The sequence below is a fragment of the Talpa occidentalis genome, unplaced genomic scaffold (genome assembly GCF_014898055.3).
Source record: "Talpa occidentalis isolate TD23 unplaced genomic scaffold, MPIMG_talOcc4v2.1 talOcc4.18, whole genome shotgun sequence".
Taxonomy (NCBI): domain Eukaryota; kingdom Metazoa; phylum Chordata; class Mammalia; order Eulipotyphla; family Talpidae; genus Talpa; species Talpa occidentalis.
Window position 1 is genome coordinate 7,038,823 of NW_023601851.1, and position 17,886 is coordinate 7,056,708.

The 17,886-nt window shown below is 45.0% G+C and overlaps 1 protein-coding gene across 1 annotated transcript in view; it reads left to right on the forward strand.

Annotated features, from left to right (window-relative positions):
* LOC129146199 (zinc finger protein 39-like) overlaps positions 1-12,828 on the forward strand; it is a 14,456-nt gene extending 1,628 nt beyond the window's left edge. Inside the window, exons 2-5 of the mRNA XM_054697764.1 lie at positions 8,169-8,331; positions 8,577-8,669; positions 10,755-10,856; positions 12,824-12,828. Coding sequence (XP_054553739.1) covers positions 8,169-8,331; positions 8,577-8,669; positions 10,755-10,856; positions 12,824-12,828 — 363 coding nt within the window. The remainder of the gene's footprint in view (positions 1-8,168; positions 8,332-8,576; positions 8,670-10,754; positions 10,857-12,823) is intronic.
* The last annotated feature ends 5,058 nt before the right edge of the window (positions 12,829-17,886 follow it).

Genomic DNA, 17,886 nt, shown 5'->3' on the forward strand with positions numbered 1-17,886 from the left:
AACATCTGAGAGACTGTCCTAGTCGATGAATTGTTTATATCTAACTTGCAGGGTAAATTTAGGACAGTAATGTGCCATGTATCAGGAACATATGAATGGCATGCTGCTTCTGGTTGATCAACCATTGATCTAATTCACAAGAAGTGTTCTGGGCCTTAATGTTGCCATTGAAGTCAGACAGAGGAACATGTCAAATCATATCACGATGGACTCCTTGCGGAATGCACAGTTTATTAAAATTGTGATGTTTCTTTATGGTAGTAATAGAGAGATGATATTATTTGATATCATTGCCAAAAGAATCTTCACAGACACATGATGACAGAACAGGTGACTGTCCCGTACTGGGTATAGAATTTGTGCATGCACAGTAGCTAAGTAATGACTCTGTTGACCACCAACTTAGGATCCTGGTTTCAAAAGAACAAGAATTCTTCTTAAATGCCTGCATTTTTATTTTCAACATGGAGCATACAGTGATATTTAAATATTTATGCTATATGTGAACCTAATGCAGGTTTTAATAAAGTTGATTGATTTTTTCCAAAAGATTTATTCATTCTTTTTTAAATTTTTATTTATTTTTTAAATTTATTTATTTAAATTTATTTATTTATTCAAGAACCGGGGTACAGTCCAGATGCACAGGAAGGCAAGAGTATTCACTAAAGACGGAGTGAGAACAGAACAGACAGACAGAGAGATACACTGTTGAGGGGATCAGTAGCCAAGACAGGGGAGGTCTGTCCGCCATGTGGGTTGCTCCCTGGCCAGCCAGGAATCGAACTTGTGCTGCAGCGGCTGCGGATTGCTTCATAGGTTGCGTGTTAACCCCTGCGCCACCAGGGAGGCCCTGGATAAATAATTTGTAGAAATAATGCTGACATATGAATTTACATTTTTATTTCTTTAAGAAATCTCTGCCCATTATCTGCAGGGATGTCAACTCTCATGGCGCCATGGGTGAGAGCTCCCTTTCTCTCCACCCTCTCCAGCGTTGTTCATTTCACTCTTTTTTATTTGGACCATTCTCAAGTGTTGAGGTGGCATCTCAGTGTGGTTTTAATTGACATTTCTCTTACAATAAATTAAGGTGAACATTCCTATGTCTGTTGGACCTCAGAATTTCCTCTTTAGCAAAGTGTTTATTTCCTTTGTTCTTTTCATTGACTCATTGGTTGGTTTTTCGCACTGGGTGGGAACGTTACAAATTTTGGAATGAACCCTTATCAGATGTGTTGCGTGTGTTCTATTTTGTAGGATGCATTTCTGTTTCTGTGCTGGTTTCTTTTGAGTTCTAAAAGCTTTGAGATTTGGTATTGTCCCACTTGTGAAACTTGCTTTTGTTTCCCTTGTCATTGGGTTGTGTTCCCTCGTGCATTTTGCAGCAGCTGTCCCGTAGTGTATCCTTTTATTTCTTTCAGTGCTTCATGCTTTGGGTTCTTATGTCCAAACTTTTCATCCACTTGGATTTAGTTTTCTGTACGGAGTTTTTCTTTTAAAGATTTATTTATTTATGCATACAAGAACTGGGGTACAGGCTGGAGGTGTGGGGGGTGAGAAGATTCAATAGGTATCACAACCAGGGACAGAGTGAGGAACAGAACAGGCAGACTGACTGAAATACACTGGTGGGGGAGCAGCGGACGAGTCAGGAGAGGTCTGCTACACCATATGGGTAGCTCCCTACCTGGGGATCAAACTCATGCAGCAGTGGCTATGGATAACTTCATATGTTGTGCCACCAGGGAGGCCTGTATGGAGTTTTGAATGGGTCTTGGTTCTTATTTTTGCAAGTCATTATTCATGTTTCCCTGCACCATTTTTTTAAAATATGTATTTATTTATTTATGTATGTATAGAAGAACTGGGGTGTAGACCAGATGTTCAGGGTTTGAGAAGATTTGCCAGAAACACAGTACGGAACAGAACAGGCAGATCCACTGAAATACACTGCTCGGGGAATCAGTGAGAGGGACAGGTGAGGTCGGCTGTGCCACATGTGGGTCAGCTCTCTGGCCTAGAATAGCCGTGATAGCACTGACTCTTAACCCCTAGGCCACCAGGGGGCCATCCAGTACTATTTATTAAAGAGGCTGTCTTGTCTGAATGGTATGATTTTAGCTCCTTTGTCCAAGATTGAACTCTTCATATTTATATCATTTGCTCTCTGGGTTTTTAGTTGCCTTCCATTGCTCTGAGTTCTGGTTTTATCCGGTAAAATAATGTTGTGATTACTGTTGGTGTTATATATATTTTGAAGTCAGGAAATGTGATACTTACATTTTCTTCTTTTCTCCCAAGATTTTTGCTATTTGGGACCTTCTGTGGGTTCATATATATGTGGGTATTGTTCTATTTCCTTATAAAAACGTCCTTGGTATTTGGTAGGTATTGCATATGTTTGTAAATTGCTGTAGACAATAAGGCCATTTATGATGTTAATTCTCCCACCTAGGAGGATGGGCCGTCTTTGTATTTCTCTGTGTATTTTATTTCCTTTAATAGAGTTTTTTTTTTTTTTAATTTTCAGGGTTCAGGTCCCTCCTTCTTTCACTTGAATGATACAGTCACAGTTATTTCATTCCTTTCGGTGTGAATGTCCATGGAAATGCCAGTCATTTCACACACGTTCTCTCTCATAGCTTGTTTATACTTCCAGAGAAATGAACCAAAAATGTTATCATGTACTGATTGTAGTAAAATTTTAAAATAGTTGAACCTATATAATGTAACAATTTTTTTAAGAAATTACACTCAAAAACAGTAGCTTTTATTATAATGGATTTCACATTGTATGTCTACATAGTGGGTTTGAAGTATGCACATAGTATCACCCACAGCTTGGTTTCCTTCATAGTATTTGAATAATCTTGAATCGTTGACAAGACTACATTCATCCATGTAGTGTGTATGTGGTCCCATTTTTATTAATTGAAATGTAACATTATATACTGTGTCGTGTGTCTTTCCCTTTTTTAACCAAACCATTTTTGTCGGCTATAAAACCTGCTGTGCTCATTCATTTAGGGTCCTCTTTGATTCATTTTAGCTCAGATCTGTAGGGAAAACCCTGGTCTGTAATATTGTGGGTGTTTGAGGAAATGGTCACATAAAATATAAAGTATATTGAAAGCTCAGAGAATTATATCTGGTTCATACAAGAGTCTAATGAAAGCTGTGGGAACGGGGTCTCCCTGGTGGGGCAAAGGCTAAGCACAGCACTGTGAAGTTGTCCGCAGCCTCTGCAGCACAAGTTCGATCCCTGGCAGGCCAGGAGGCTGCCCCATGGCGCAGCAGACCTCTTGTGTCTCATCCGCTACTCCCCTCAGCAGTGTACTTTGGTCAGTCTGCCTGTTCTGAGCTACACTTTGTCTCTCTGGTGACTCCTCTCACCTCCCACACCTCTGACCTGTACCCCAGTTGTTGCATGCATAAAAAAATCTTTAAAATGATCGTTTTTGTTGTTGTCGCTTTGCTTAGTATTTGATCATTACCTACAATTTCCTTTCAGTCTTTCATCTCCGTTTCTACTATGAATTTTCCAATTGTCCTGCCTCCTTGTTGTACAGGTTGTGCCCTGGGTCAGATTTGACGTCACTGAAATTATAGTGTCCATGGTGGTTTTGTGGGCATATGTGATCCTCTGGGCTCAGTGGGTGCATTAGACTGTTGCTGTGTAAACATGGATGTCACTGCGTAAGGGCATTCTTCTTTCTCAGAACCAGGTCTCCCCATTTTTTTAAGATTTATTTTATTTACTTATACATAAATTGGTGAGGTATGGGCCAAAGGTGAGGGTTTGGGGGGGTGAGAGGATTCACCAGAGACAGAGTGGGAACAGAACAGGCAGATCTACTGAAATAAACTGCTGAGGGGAGCAGCGGACGAGACAGGAGAGGTCTGCTGCGCCATGTGAGTCAGTTCCCTGGCCAGGAATCAAACTTGTCCTTAAGTGGTTCTCATAGCTTCATAGTGCTGAGACTGAACCCTAGTGCCACCATGGGGCCCCTCACAACTCTCTTTTCACTTTGTGTCCTATTTAGAGTTCTGCTGGTGGCCATATAGTAACTGTGTAATTTGATTTCAGGAACCCTTGACCTTCAGAGATGTGGCCATCGAATTCTCACACAAGGAGCAGGAGGGCCTGGACCAGCTACAGTGGAAATTGTACAAGGACGTGGTTCTAGAAACCTACAGAAATGTGGTGTCCTTGGATGAGGAGAATATCCCTATAGATTTCCTCACCTGCCCTCAGTGTTTCCTGTACCACGTGTGGATGAGCCCAGGGATGCCCAGGATTGTCGGATACTTTTAAGTCCCTATTTTAAAGAAAAACAGTGTGGGTTTGTTGGAAAGTCTCATGATGTTTCACCATGGCTTAAATTTCTCCTGTCTTAGGATGATCTGCAACCTGCTCTCTGTATGAGTGCTCATTCAAGAAAATATGTGACTTAAGTGTTATGGCTGCAAGCAAAATCCTAGCTTCTCTATCACATGCTAGGACTCAGAGGTGTAGAAATGGTTCTTAGGATATGAAAATTTCAATGATTTCTGGTAAAGGTGCTGTCAGAAAAAAGTATTTGCAGTGATCCTTTTCTAGAACCTTCTATACTGTCCCCTCTACTGAACACAATACTGTATTGGGAATTTGAGAATCTTCAGGCCATCTCATATCACCTGTCCTAATAAACAGATCTTGCTGTGTCTACGCCCAAGCTGGTCATCTTGTTAGAGCGAAAAAATGGAGCCCTGGGATGTGAAGAGAAGTCTTAGTCTTGCTCTCCCTGGGGGCATCTCCTCTCTGATACTTGAGTCCTCTGTCTTTCCTTCTTACTGAATTGAACTTAGGTTTTGTCCATTTTGTTGATCTTTCAAAATCCAGACTTCCTTTCATAGAGAAGCAACTGATTCTTGGTCATAATGCTCTATTTATGTATTTCTTATTTTTTTCAATGTCCTCCTTTCTGCCAATATGGAGCTAAAATTGTTCTTTTTCTAATTCCTGGAGGTGTGAAGTTACATTGCTCAACTGAGATCTCTTTTATTGCTAGTGTAATTGTTTAATGCTTTAAAATTACCTCTTAGTCTTGTTTTCTGAATCACAAGTTTTGGGGAGTTTGCTTTGTTGCAATGTTTTCTCAGTATTGCTTAGTTTTTTGGAATCAAGGTACCATGGGTTTACCTCACTCTTCGTTATTCAGGGAATAGATTATCATATCCTCAGATGTCTGTCACCCCATACCCACCACCAGTGCATTGTGGGCTTCTCCATAAATCTTTGAGTCCCCTGCCACTTTTGTACCCACCCACACCCACTGTCCTTCCCTCTTTGTACCCTCATTCTGCAGTCCTATCCTAGAGTTTATTTTGGTTTGTATTGTCAGTTTCTTTGCCTTGTTTTTCCAAAGTCCAAATAGGAGTGAATTCATCCAGTAAGTCTTCTTCCTTCTGATTCTTTTCACTGAGCATAATCCACCCCCAGCATTCCATTGTTGTTGTTGCACAGGATAGATGTATCCCTTTTCATAGCTTAGTAGTATTTCATCCTGTCTATATACCAAATCTTTTTTTTTCAAATTATTTTTCACCCGTTTGTCAACTCTGATTCCTGAATTTATAACATTATTTTCCTTCCAATTGCAATTGGGCCTTGAACCTCTCCTTGATTTTATTGTTTTCATCTTCTGCATTGAGTTCTGTCTTTCTTTGTGGCACACATTCAGGACCTCATCTTAGTGTATAGATAATATTACAATGACTTCTCAAAACAGGTAGTTTTCTGTTATTTTCTGGGGTCATTCTTTCATTCTGTGATGCGTTAGCCTGAGATAATATCATTAGAGTGATCCACACAGCTCCAATTTCATGATTAGTCTTCATAGAATCTAGTTCCATCCTTACATTCCACATAGTGCGCTGAAGGCTATGTTGAGTGTCATATAGGTAAGATTGAATTGGTGTTATTTTTAATTCATTCAGACACATTTGCCATTGTATTGTGGACTTTTATTTACACCAAAGTATTACTGAAAGGGAGGTGTTAACTTTATTAAAGAGTGGTTCCTCGATTCTCAGTCATTTTTTTTTATATTTTTTTTATAGAGGCATGTTTATTTATTTATTTATTTATTTATTTCATTTGTTTATACATGCACTGGGTACAATCAGAAGTGAGGGAGGGTGAGTGAATTCATCAGAGCCAGAGCGGGGAGCAGAGCAGGCAGATGGTCCTGAGTACACTGCTGAGGGGAGCAGCGGGCAGCAGGAGAGGTCTGCGCGCCATGTGGGACCCTCCTCTGGTGGTCGGGGAGCAGCCGGGGATCGAACTGGTGCCTCTGAGCCCGTGGGCAGCTTTGCAACCCAGTGCTCAACCACTGCGCAACCGGGGAGGCCCTAATTTTTTATTTTTTTTAAGATTTATTTATTATTTATTCAAGCACAGGGTGCAGTCAGAAGTATGGGAGGGTAAGAGAATTCACCAGAACCAGAGCGGAGAACAGAACAAGCAGACTGACAAAGTACACTGCTGAGGGGAGCAGTGGGCAGCATGAGAGATCTGCGCAACATGCGGGACCTCGCTGGTGGCCGGAGATCTAACCAGCGCTGCAGAGGCTGCGGGCAGCTTCACGACCTAGCGCTCACCCGCTGCGCCACTGCGGATGCAGTATTCTCAGCCATTTTATACCCCATTTCCAACCTACTGCATCACTGTATATTTTTTGACCTTTTCTTATATGCTTTAATTCCTCTCTCCTTTCTTGTTGGTGATTTCCAAGCTATCGTTTGGTCTCTGGCCAGGTAGCTGAACACATGAAACAGCAGACCTCTCCTTGACTTATCTGCTGCTCCCCTCACAGGAAAGGAAATGATGGAATGAATTTACGGATTTCATAAGATGTTTGTTTTCTTATACCGTGTATCTTATTTTTCAAAACTCTTTTATTGCTATGATCTATTTTTTTTTCTTTCTCCAAAAGAAATATTTGTCTCTTCTAGTTGTTTTTCCTCTTCTTTCGATACCTTTTGTTCTGGTCACTGTGTTCTCCCCTACGGTGATGAAAACTATCAACAATATCCTGGAGATTCCCAAATTCTTTCTTTTCTTTAATATTTATTTTATGTATGCATATAAACGCTTGGGTGTAGGCCACAGGTGCAGGGGGTGAGAGGATTCACCAGAGACAGAGCAGGGAACAGAACAGGCAGACTGACTGAAATACACTGCTGAGGGGAGCAGTGGGGAGACAGGAGATATCTGCTGCGCCTTGTGGATAGCTCCCTGGTTGGGGATCGAATTCGTGCTGCAGCAGCTGCCGATAGCTTCATAGTGCTGAGACTTAAACTCTTGTGCCACCAGGGAGGCCCTGATTCCCAAATTTCTGTTTTCAGCTTAGACTTCCTGATCTATCAGACACATGTCCAGTTGTGTGTGAATTCCAGTGTCTACCAGCCCATCATGTGGACAGCATATTAGGAAAACATTCCTCGTACCTCAGCCACCAAGTTATTGCCAAGTTCTCCTCCCCTTTGTCCTTCCATTTGAGAAGTGATGACCTGTTCTGTCTTCTTCAGACTCTGTCAGCAGAACATCTTTTCTTAAAATTTTCTTTTATATATATTTTACATCATTTTTTTATTTCTGCACAAGTTATGCATTTTCATCTTGGTTATAGTCCCCATACATCCCACCCCCTTATTTTGACCCTAATCCCTCCCCACCCCAATAGTGCATCTCTGGTTTATACTTGCTTGTAGTTGAACATCTCATACCTGTGCTTTTTCCCACCTCATTGCTTGAACATTCTGGTTTCGGGTTCAGTTTTTGTTTACTGTGAGTTGGAGATACCAGGCTTTGAGGTCACAGGAGTAAAATATTGGCATAAAGTTGCACATGCTTTTCATTTGTTATGAAATTCCTTTAGAACATGATTCCGGGTGTGTGTCTGTTACACATGCCAGCCAGGCTATCAGCTCCTCAAGGAGCCATTTTATTCATCCTTTTATTCTTAGAATCATAGACACTTCAAATACATAAGGTAAGCTATAGTTCTACTTGTAGGACCAAAGGGGTGAATGTAGAGGCAAGGCTCTTTCAACTGTAAATTCTATATAGGACCGAAGACCCACAAAATAAGATGTGTTTGCACTTGCTCTGTCTGACCCAGGCTGCCGGCCCTGAGATGAGAAATGTTCCCTCAGAAGCGATGGTGTCATTTGAAGATGTGGCTGTGAACTTCACATGGCAGGAGTGGCGGTACCTGAGTGAAGCTCAGAGGACCCTGTACTGGGATGTGATGCTGGAGACCTGCAATCACCTAGTGTCCCTAGGTGAGGAAGCTCCAGTGTAACACTCTAGTGCAATGCTGTCTTCTGCACCGATAAGTGTGCACTTGCTTATGAAACTGAGTGTTGGTGAGGTTGAACATGGCAGGCAGTGTACATTGTGGGTGTTTCGGTTTTTGTTTGGAAAGATTCAGATTGGACTCTTTTGCACAGCTCTTCACACTGCATTTGTTAGTTTTCAAAGACTGAAGTTGAACTTGATTGAAGACCAACACTGTTTCTCATCACAGGGCACTGTGTTACCGATCCTGAGGAGAGCATCAGGTCGGAGCAGGGATTACAGCCGTGGACTGTGGACGTTCCCCCAAACCAGGACCTCTCAGGTCAGTCAGTGCTTGCCAGGCCGGGAGGCTGAGAGGAGGCTGGGAGTGTGGCCAGTGATATTGGCCAAACTGAGGTGCTTTTCCAGTGTCCAACCTTGGACAGTGTGTCTGCATATATCAAACTGATTCTTTATTCAGTTCCCAAATACTACTCTCTTGTGAATTTCATACTGCTCTTTTAATGATGGTTGTCTATGTTCTTAAACCAGTATGCAGTCCCTGATACTGTGGGGATTATTCTGCAGTAATCACATTTCTCTGTTCTCTTAGTTTATTCTCATAGACTGTTTTCTTTAGGTAACTGTTGAGGAATTTTTTTATTCTTTCCGTATGTTTATGGGAAGTTTAACCAGTGGTAAATTTTCTGAGAGGGGGGAGCAACAGTACTCACAAAAATGATCTTTACATTCTGAAGTTATACATTCTGTGAGGAAAGAATATGTAATAAATACATTTATTAATAGAGAGGTAAAGCCACAGAGGATGTTTGACCAGCATGAGTGAAACAAAGTGGAGGATGTTGTTTTTGTGTGTGTGCTCCGTATGCATCATTATAGAGATTAATTCTTTTCTTTCAGAGCTCAGGTGAGGTGAATGGGTTGCACTGACATGTCATATCTATAGTTCCCTCTGCAGACTGGGGTAGAGGCTATGTATTTCTATTGGAGATGTCACTGAGCAGGTGACTAACTCAAAAGGGATAGAGAGGCGTTGACTGGAGAGTTATTTAGAACATGAGTAGTGTTTCAGGGGCAAGCCTTGTGACCGCCCTCATAGTAAATGTGAGGCTGAGGAGAACCCAGAATTGTTCAGCGTTGGAAGGGATGTTCTGTGACATGGGAGGAGGAACCTGAGGTGGTGGTTTCTAAAGCCATGGCACCAAGAGTTTCAGGTTGGGGGCTCATACCTTGGGGAGCAGTGTGACCTGTGCAATTCCACCTTCTCGTGGGAATCGTTGGGAGGAAAGTAAAGGAATCGACGACAGTGTGATGTAGCTGAGAGTCACACACGACATAGAAACTGGAGCTGCTATGAACAATGCAGAAACACAGTTTCCAGGGAGTGCGTTTTGAACACCAGGGTGTTGCTCTCAGAAGGATGTGAGAAAAGACTTTAATGCTGATAGCACAGGATGGATGGAGAACTTTTTTCCTATCGCTTAGCAGGGACGTGGGACACAATGATGAGGCGGAGTTTGCTGCATGTATTAGGATTCTGAGCCTTATGTGATATGATATTTAAATATGAACTGACTGGTCTCTGCCGTGGAGGGAAGCGCATGCCTCTGAGACCCTCTGCAGGTGACCGTGGCCTGGGCGGGTTGAAAGAAGAACTAAGGAAATGGAGAAGCAGAGTCCTTGTGTCTCAACAGGCCTCTTGCTTGAAGTGCCTGGGCAATGACTGAGTCTCTCAGTCCACAGGTTTTTGCGAAAGCCATGGCCTCTGCAGGGCTTGGTTATTCAGAAAGTACCCGCAAGAGCTGCACAGGTTCAGTCTAAGAAAGAAAGTGTGTAGGATCTATGTTGGGTGAAATTCTTCTGGTTGAAATCGACAACTCTAGTTAAAAGACTATATTTACCAAATATTTATGATTTTATAAAACCATTATGAAATTAGTTTTACTGCTTTGTTATCCTGGTTTGGCATTAAAAAAAATCTGTAATTGGGGCCTCTCTGGAGGCCTAGGGATTAAGTGTCTTAGCTCTCACTGTTATGGCCTGAGTTTGATCCACAGTGAAGGAGTTCACCGACTTTGGCGCGGCAAATCTCTCCTGTTTCACCCGCTGCTCCCTGAACAGTGTATTTCAGTCAGTCCACCTGTTCTGGTCAACACACTCCCCTACAGCACGCTCCACTACAGCACCCACACTCCTGCATCTCTGGCCTACACCCCAGATCTCCTATGCTAAAATAAAAAAATACCAAAAAATCTATTCTCCCCATAATTTACTATGGGCAAAAAGCATGAATCAGAAAATCAATACCTGTAAATTATGTTGTAATATAGGAACTTTCATGCCGCTTAGTAGTATTCACTCAGAATGCTTACTTTTTAGAGACATGGCCATTTTTATCTCACTTTAGATGTCCATACTGTGGATCACCTGACTCAGGACAGCCCTGCAAATCAGGGCAGACATGTGTGGCAAGTTCTTACCACCAGCAGCAAAATACCATCCAACGAGAGTACTGACTTAATGGAAAAAAGCAATTTGCACTCAATTCATTGTTTGAACCATAGTATCAAAAATGAAAACAATTCAGCAATGATGCCTGAGAACTTTACTATACATAGGAACATGATGATCCCTGGTGAGCCTCATGAAGGGCATGCTGGAGAGAACGAGGAAGTCTTTTGTAGAATGAGGGAACCCATCAAGTATCCTGAGCACCTTAGTCACCAGGTGATTCAGAACTTTCAACAGTCTTTTGAATTTTGTGAACAAGGAAAAGTCATGAGTGAAGAAACAGTATTTACACCTAGAGGAGCCCTTCTGGAAGGGATTGTCCGTAAATGCAATGTGTGCAGGGGCACCCGTGATGAGGTACCTTTCATTGTCCGAGACAGAACCCAAGGAGGACAGACTTGCTGCAGTTGTAATGAAAAGGGGAGAGCTGCAGAGATGACTCCAGTGCATTTGAGTTCTCCTAGGTATGTTGAACATGAGCAGCAGGAATGTTATGAAAGTGGGGCCAGTCTCAGAAACACATTTCACACCTATCCTCGTGAGAGTACCCAGTTAGGAAAGAATAATTTGGGATATAAGAGATATGCTGAGCATCAGAGAATCCACAGTGGAGAGAAGCCTTATGAATGTCAAGAGTGTAGTAAGACTTTCCAATGGAAATCATCCCTCAGTCAACATCAGAGAAGTCACACTGGAGAGAAGTCTTATGAATGTCAAGAGTGTAGGAAGACTTTCCTCTGGAAATCATCTCTCTGTCACCATCGGCGAAGTCACACTGGAGAGAAACCCTATTATTGTGAAGAGTGTGGGAAAGCTTTTTCTAGGAAGTCATCCCTCAGTGTCCATCAGAGAAGTCACACTGGAGAGAAACCCTATGAATGCAAAGGGTGTGGGAAAGCTTTTTCCAGTAAGTTTTACCTCAGTGAGCATCAGAGAATTCACACTGGAGAGAAGCCTTATGAATGTCAAGAGTGTAGGAAGACTTTCCAGTGGAAATCATCCCTCACTAAACATCAGAGAATTCACACTGGAGAGAAATCCTATGAATGTCAAGAATGTGGGAAGGCTTTCCGCCAGAAATCATCCCTCAGTAAACATCAGAGAAGTCACAGTGGGGAGAAGCCTTATGAGTGTCAAGAGTGTGGGAAAATTTTTTCCAATAAGCAAGCTCTCACTGGACATCAGAGATGTCACTGGACAAAATCCCTATGATTGTGAAGAGTGGGAAAACTTTTCAGGAAGTCAGCCCTCACTAGGCATGACAAACTTCACACTGGAGGGAAATGCTGTGAATGTGAAGAGTGTGCAGGCAGGCCTCCCCTGGTAGTGCAGGCGGTTGAACGCAGCGCTGTGAAGCTGTCCGTGGCCTTTGCGGTGGGAGTTTGATTCCCTGGCCGGCCAGGAGCAGCCCCATGGTGCGGCAGACCTCTCTTGTCTGGCCCGCTGCGTGTATTTCAGCAGTGTATTTCGGTCAGTCTGCCTGTTCTGTTCCCCGCTCTGTCTCTGGTGCACCCTCTCACCCTCCCACACATCTGGCCTGTACCCTGGTTCTTTTATGCTTGAATAAATAAAAATCTTTTAAAAAAATCTTCAAACTTAGTAGCTCAAACCACACCATGCAGCTGAGAGCAATGAGAACTGACATAGAGTTTCAATCCTAATTGTGTGGAGTTACCTGGTTCACTCTGTTCTCCCAAGTTCATGCAGTGATGATGTCGCTGTTCCTGTGCTGTTGCTTCTAGTATCCTCTTAAGTTCCTGGGCGATGCTATGCCTGTTCACAGCAGCTGTCTGTCTACATGGCACACTGCATGTTGCGTGGGTAAGTGATCTCTCTGGGTTTTCTTAGTCGTCACGTTCTGTCCAGTACTCTAAGTCTCTGTGGTGCCCCCTGATGCTGGAATTGCTCACCACCAAAATGTCCTCCTCTAGAAGGAAATGTTGAACTGTGTGCTCTCGGCTATAGGTTGAGGTCTGCAGCTGTCTTTACCTACCTTTCATGGTGAAAGTTTTTCGGGGCCTCCCTGGTGGCCTCAGGGTAAGTCTCAGCGCTATTGCCTGCTCAGGCCAGGGTTTCAGCCCCAGCTAGGGAGCCGCCCCACATATGGCCTCAGCAGGCCTCTCATGTGTCACCCGCTGCTCCCATTAGCCAGGTATTTCATTGGTTCTGCCTGTTTGTCACCACACTCAGTATCTTGTGAATCCTCTCACCCCCTAACCTCTGGTCTACACCCCAGTTCTACATACTAAGGGAATTTTGTTGGAAGATTAATTCTGCATACAAGATCTGGGGTGCAAGCCAGAGGTATGAGGGGGTGAGAGGTTTCTCCACAGAGAGAGTGGGGAGCACAACAGGCGGATCTACTGAAATCCACTGCTGAGGGGGGCAGTGGGGACACAGGAGAGGTCTACTGTGCCCATGGGTCACCTCCCTGGCCAGGGATCAAACTCGTGTCTGCAGTACTGCGAACAGCTTCATAGTGCTGAGACTTTCACCCCTCTGCCACCAGAGGCCCCTGAATTTTTTTTAAAGGAAAGGATTCTTGCCTGTTAATTTTTTTTATTAAATCGTTCATCTTTGTGCAATATTGGATTGCTCCCCTTCTGTATAATTCTTGCAAATGTCCTGTCTGCACCGCCCCTGTGACCTGTCACCCCAGGCTCTGGTGCGCCTCCTCCCCTCCTGGCCCCTCTTCTGCCCCATCCCCTGCTGGCGTCTCAGCTCTGTCATATGCCTGCTAGTTTTGTCTTTTTTCCCTGACCCTTTCTTCATTCCCCTGTATTCCTCCCGGAGGTGATGATGTAATCCAGGTCTTTTTCCTTCACTCTTTGTTCAGAACATAATCCCTTCCGCCGTTGCTGGCCGTGCCCTGAATGTGGTCTTTGTCTGAGTCAGTTCATACCTTGGGGTGAGTGGTCGGTGTGGAAGGTGGTGGCCGAGGAAGTCCTTGATGTCACTCTCGCTACCACTCCCCCCTCAGGGGCCCCGGGCGCCTTCTGGTGTGTTTCTTTGGCGCTGTGGTGATGCCCAGCAGAGAGTTTGAGCAGCAGGCCCAGAGTCTGAGGCCTCGGGTGTGCTCTTCCTCATTTCTTGTCTTTGGTGTGAAAGTACTTCCAAGTGGAGCCCAGAGTTCCAGATGAGCCAGAGATTTACTCACAGGAGTAAGGACAAGAAAGCTCCCTGAGCAGAATGGTCCCGAGGGGTGGCCGCTGGGGCCAAGAAACAGGGGCTCCCACGGCGGTGGTGGGCAGGGAGCAGGGGCTGGTCGTGGGGGTCTCTGCGGCGTGTCTCTTGCTGAAGGGCTAGGCCTGAGGGCTCTCCTGAGGCTCCGAGCCCCGCGGAGTTTGCCCCCGTTACTCGCCTGCATGTCCACGCTGAGCCTCGGTCTGTGGGTTTGCAGTCGTGCCCTGTGTCGGCTCCGCGGCGTCCTCTCCACAGGGCTGGGCTCGGGGCCCGTCCATCGGGGATTGTTTCTCTGATCATGGATTTGGGACTTGGGCGCCTGCTCCTCCCTGTCCATGCCCTCTACGCTTCCTCCATCAGGAACATCTCTACGGCCAGAGCCCCCGTCCTGTGTTTCCAGGTCAGTGACTGACGGGGTGTCTGTCCCCTGAGAGCATCCTCCCTGATGCAGGGGGAGGTACATTGGTCCCTTCATACTCCACCTGGAGTGTCGGGGCCAAGGGCCATATTCCTCAACACGCCATGGGAGGTTGCTGAGGTTTTCACCCCCGGCCGCAGGCCGCTTTCCACGATGCTGCAGGCTCCTAGGTGTCCTCGAGCGCCCATTAAAGATGGCATCGTCCCCTCAGCCTTCACCTCAGACTTTGTCCAAAGAGGCCTGCAGGGTTTGCTAAGACAACATTCCTCTGCTAGTGCCACGTTCCCTGGAAGTGTCTGTTGCTGTGATTTGACCCATGTGGGCTGTTGCAGGAAGGGTCACTCTCTGGACTGAAGGTGAGGGGTTCAGGGGGTCGTGTCACGTCCCCCTGCAGTTGTGTTGGGGCGTCCAGGGGTGTGGCGGGTGAGGCCTCTGCGGATGGGTGGGCGGCCCAGGTGGGTGGTGATGCTGTCGGCGGAGGCCCAGGAGAGGCCTCCACCGTTTTCCGTAGGGACCTTGCCCAGCTCAGCCGCATCCCGGGGTCAGGATGTGCAGCATCAGCACAGCCCAGAGACACTGTCCACGCTCCAGCGGTGAGGACACTACAGGAGCCCTGAGCTCCAGGGACAGGGAGTGGACCAGGGCGGGGGAGCACTCTTCAGAGACGAGTGGGGAGCAGAACAGGCAGATCCGCTGAAATCCACTGCTGAGGGGAGCCGCGGGGAGACAGGAGAGGTCTGCTGCGCCCTGTGGGTCAGCTCCCTGGCTGGGGATGGAGCTCTTGCTGCAGTGGCTGTGGCTCAGCTTCACGGTCTGAGACAGAGCAGGGAGGCTATGGGTCCATTCTTGTGTGGGGCGCTTATCCTTTGGATATGGAGACAAGAGGTGTGTGCTACTTGCAGGTCTGTGCCATCTCCCTTGGTCGCCCCAACCCCTAAGTTCATCCCCTGGATGAAAGGGAGTGTACCCATAAGATACTGAGGTGGATGGCCGGTCTTGGGCTGGGAGGTTCTCTTTCTCTGGAGAAGCAGAACTGCTGGGGAAGAACATGTTCGTCTTGGTAATGTAGCCAGGCTAGAAGACAAAGAATAGTTTGACTTTGTTTACAGTTAACCCTTTGCACTCCGAACCATTCTGGACATTGGCTACCAGCTACTCGATGCTACTTTGCGGCGGAAATGTGCATTTACAGACCCTCGTATTATTTAGTATAATTTTGGAACCAAGTAACGTATTATAATGATATTGGACTTATATGAATTGGGTGACATCGAGGAATGTATATTTGCAAAAAAAACAATATTTTATAGTTTATAATTTTCTACAGTATGATAAGTTTTGTAACACTCCCCAATATGCATTGCAGGCTGATTAGTGGAGCACATCTTCACTACTACTTGTGTCATGAGACTCCTTCGTGGTTGGACGCTTTGCCATTGAATAAATGAATAAATGAATAAATGAATGGGTTGAAAATTTCTAATTGTTATTACTAACTGACAAGATGATATTTACCAAAATCGCTTTCACCAAACAATTTATTCACTAAGAAAAGAATCACTTTTCCTATTTTCTCCTCGTTAGATCTGTGCACTGCTTGAAGCTTCAAACAAAAATGAGCTCAGCTTTGAAAATCTTTTCCTCCAGATGTAGACTTGTTTATTTGTAATTATATATCTCACTATACAGTGCGCGCTATGTTTGAAAACCGACCTTTCTTCTACAAACTCCCCTTATCGCTCTTTTCAAGTGGCGTTGTGAAGTGCTGGGACCATCGTGAGCACGCATCTCACGTTCTCGTCCGACACAAAACCCGCTGACATTTCTTGTATATATCTTAGTAATTTTACAATATTTTGATTTAATTTCTTGTGCCATTTCAAGATAAAACTTCAGGGAAACGTGCATGTCTCAAAAAGTTGCGTTGAAATAACTCAATTCCCCGTAATCACTAATAAATTGCGATGTTCCCTGAGAGGGTACAGCGGAGTGCAAAGGGTTAAGCAATGAGCAGAAAGAACGCAGGTCTATTCTGGGGATGTATATAAGCCTTTGGGACACCCTGGTTTCAGAAATAAGAGTTACACGACAGAGTGAGTGTATGTAATGCCACCAAACTTTGCATTGAAAAACTTATGCCTTCCTAAGTACAAATAATGAACTAGAAGAGGAAATTAACAAAGCCATTCCACCTACAATTGCACATGCAAAAAAATTAACTGGGAATAAATTTAACAGAGTTGGTGAAAGACTTTTACAAGGAAAACTATAAAACATTGTGGAAAAAAATAATAGAAAGCTCATGGGTTGGAAGAATCAACATTGTCCAAAGGGCCATCCAACCCAAAGCCCCTTCTAGATTCACTGCAACCCCAATAAATATCCCAATGGCATTCTTCAAAGGAATAGAACAAAGATTACTGAGGTTCATATGGAAACACATAAGACCCCAAATAACCAAAGCTTTCCTGATTAAAAGTGGGGGGAAATGAAGGAGTCACACTTCTGATCTCAAACTAAAGGTAAGGGGCCTCCCTGGTGGCCCAGGGGTTAAACACAGTGCTCTCAAACTACTCTCAGCCCTGTGCACAAGTTGGATCCCCAGCCAGCCAGGGAGCTGACTGCCATGTGCCTCAGACCTCTCCTGACCGGCCTGCTGCGCCCCTCATCAATGTATTTTGTCAGTCGGCCTGCTCTGTTCCCTGCTCTGTCTCTGGTGAATCCTCTCAACCCCCGGCATCTACGGCCTGTACCCCAGCTCTTGTGTGCATAAATAAATGAATCTTAAATATTCGTTAAACGAGTATTGTGGAAAGCCAAATAATTGAGCTAGAGTTACCTTATCAAATCCTTAGTTATAAATTAATCTGACTTGTGATATCATTTTGAAGAATACTAATAATAAATATGTGTAGATTCATGAAACAAATCTGTAAAAACTTGGATGTGTGCAAGATTATGTGGAACATCCTGAGAGACAGAAAATACATCCCGAGAGCAGGCCAGGAGGAGCTGCTCACCTTCTCACAAGCAGGGATGAGCATCAAGCAGTCTCCGGCCGGGAGAGGCGGCGTTGTTTCCAGATCGTGTCATGAGACTTTCCTGGGCTTGGCTGCGGTGACCGACATGTCGGCCAAGGTGAGGTGAAGTGTGGACTCTCTCAGTCCTGAGGAGAGAGTGTTCGGGGCCGTCCTCCTGCGGAGAGCTGGGGTGGAGGATGTGGACACCGCTCGGGGCGCTGTCTCACCATGACTCTGCACACCCTGCTCGGTGGCCTTTTGGGGTGAGCTGAGGAAACAGTGTGAAGGACACGTGAAGTCTGTGAAAAGGCCCCCGGCGCTTGCCGCAGTCACTGCTGAGTAGCCCGGGAATGTTTTCCCTCTGCCGCGAGCCCTGTGCGGGCTCTGGCGGCTCCCGGCCCTCGAGG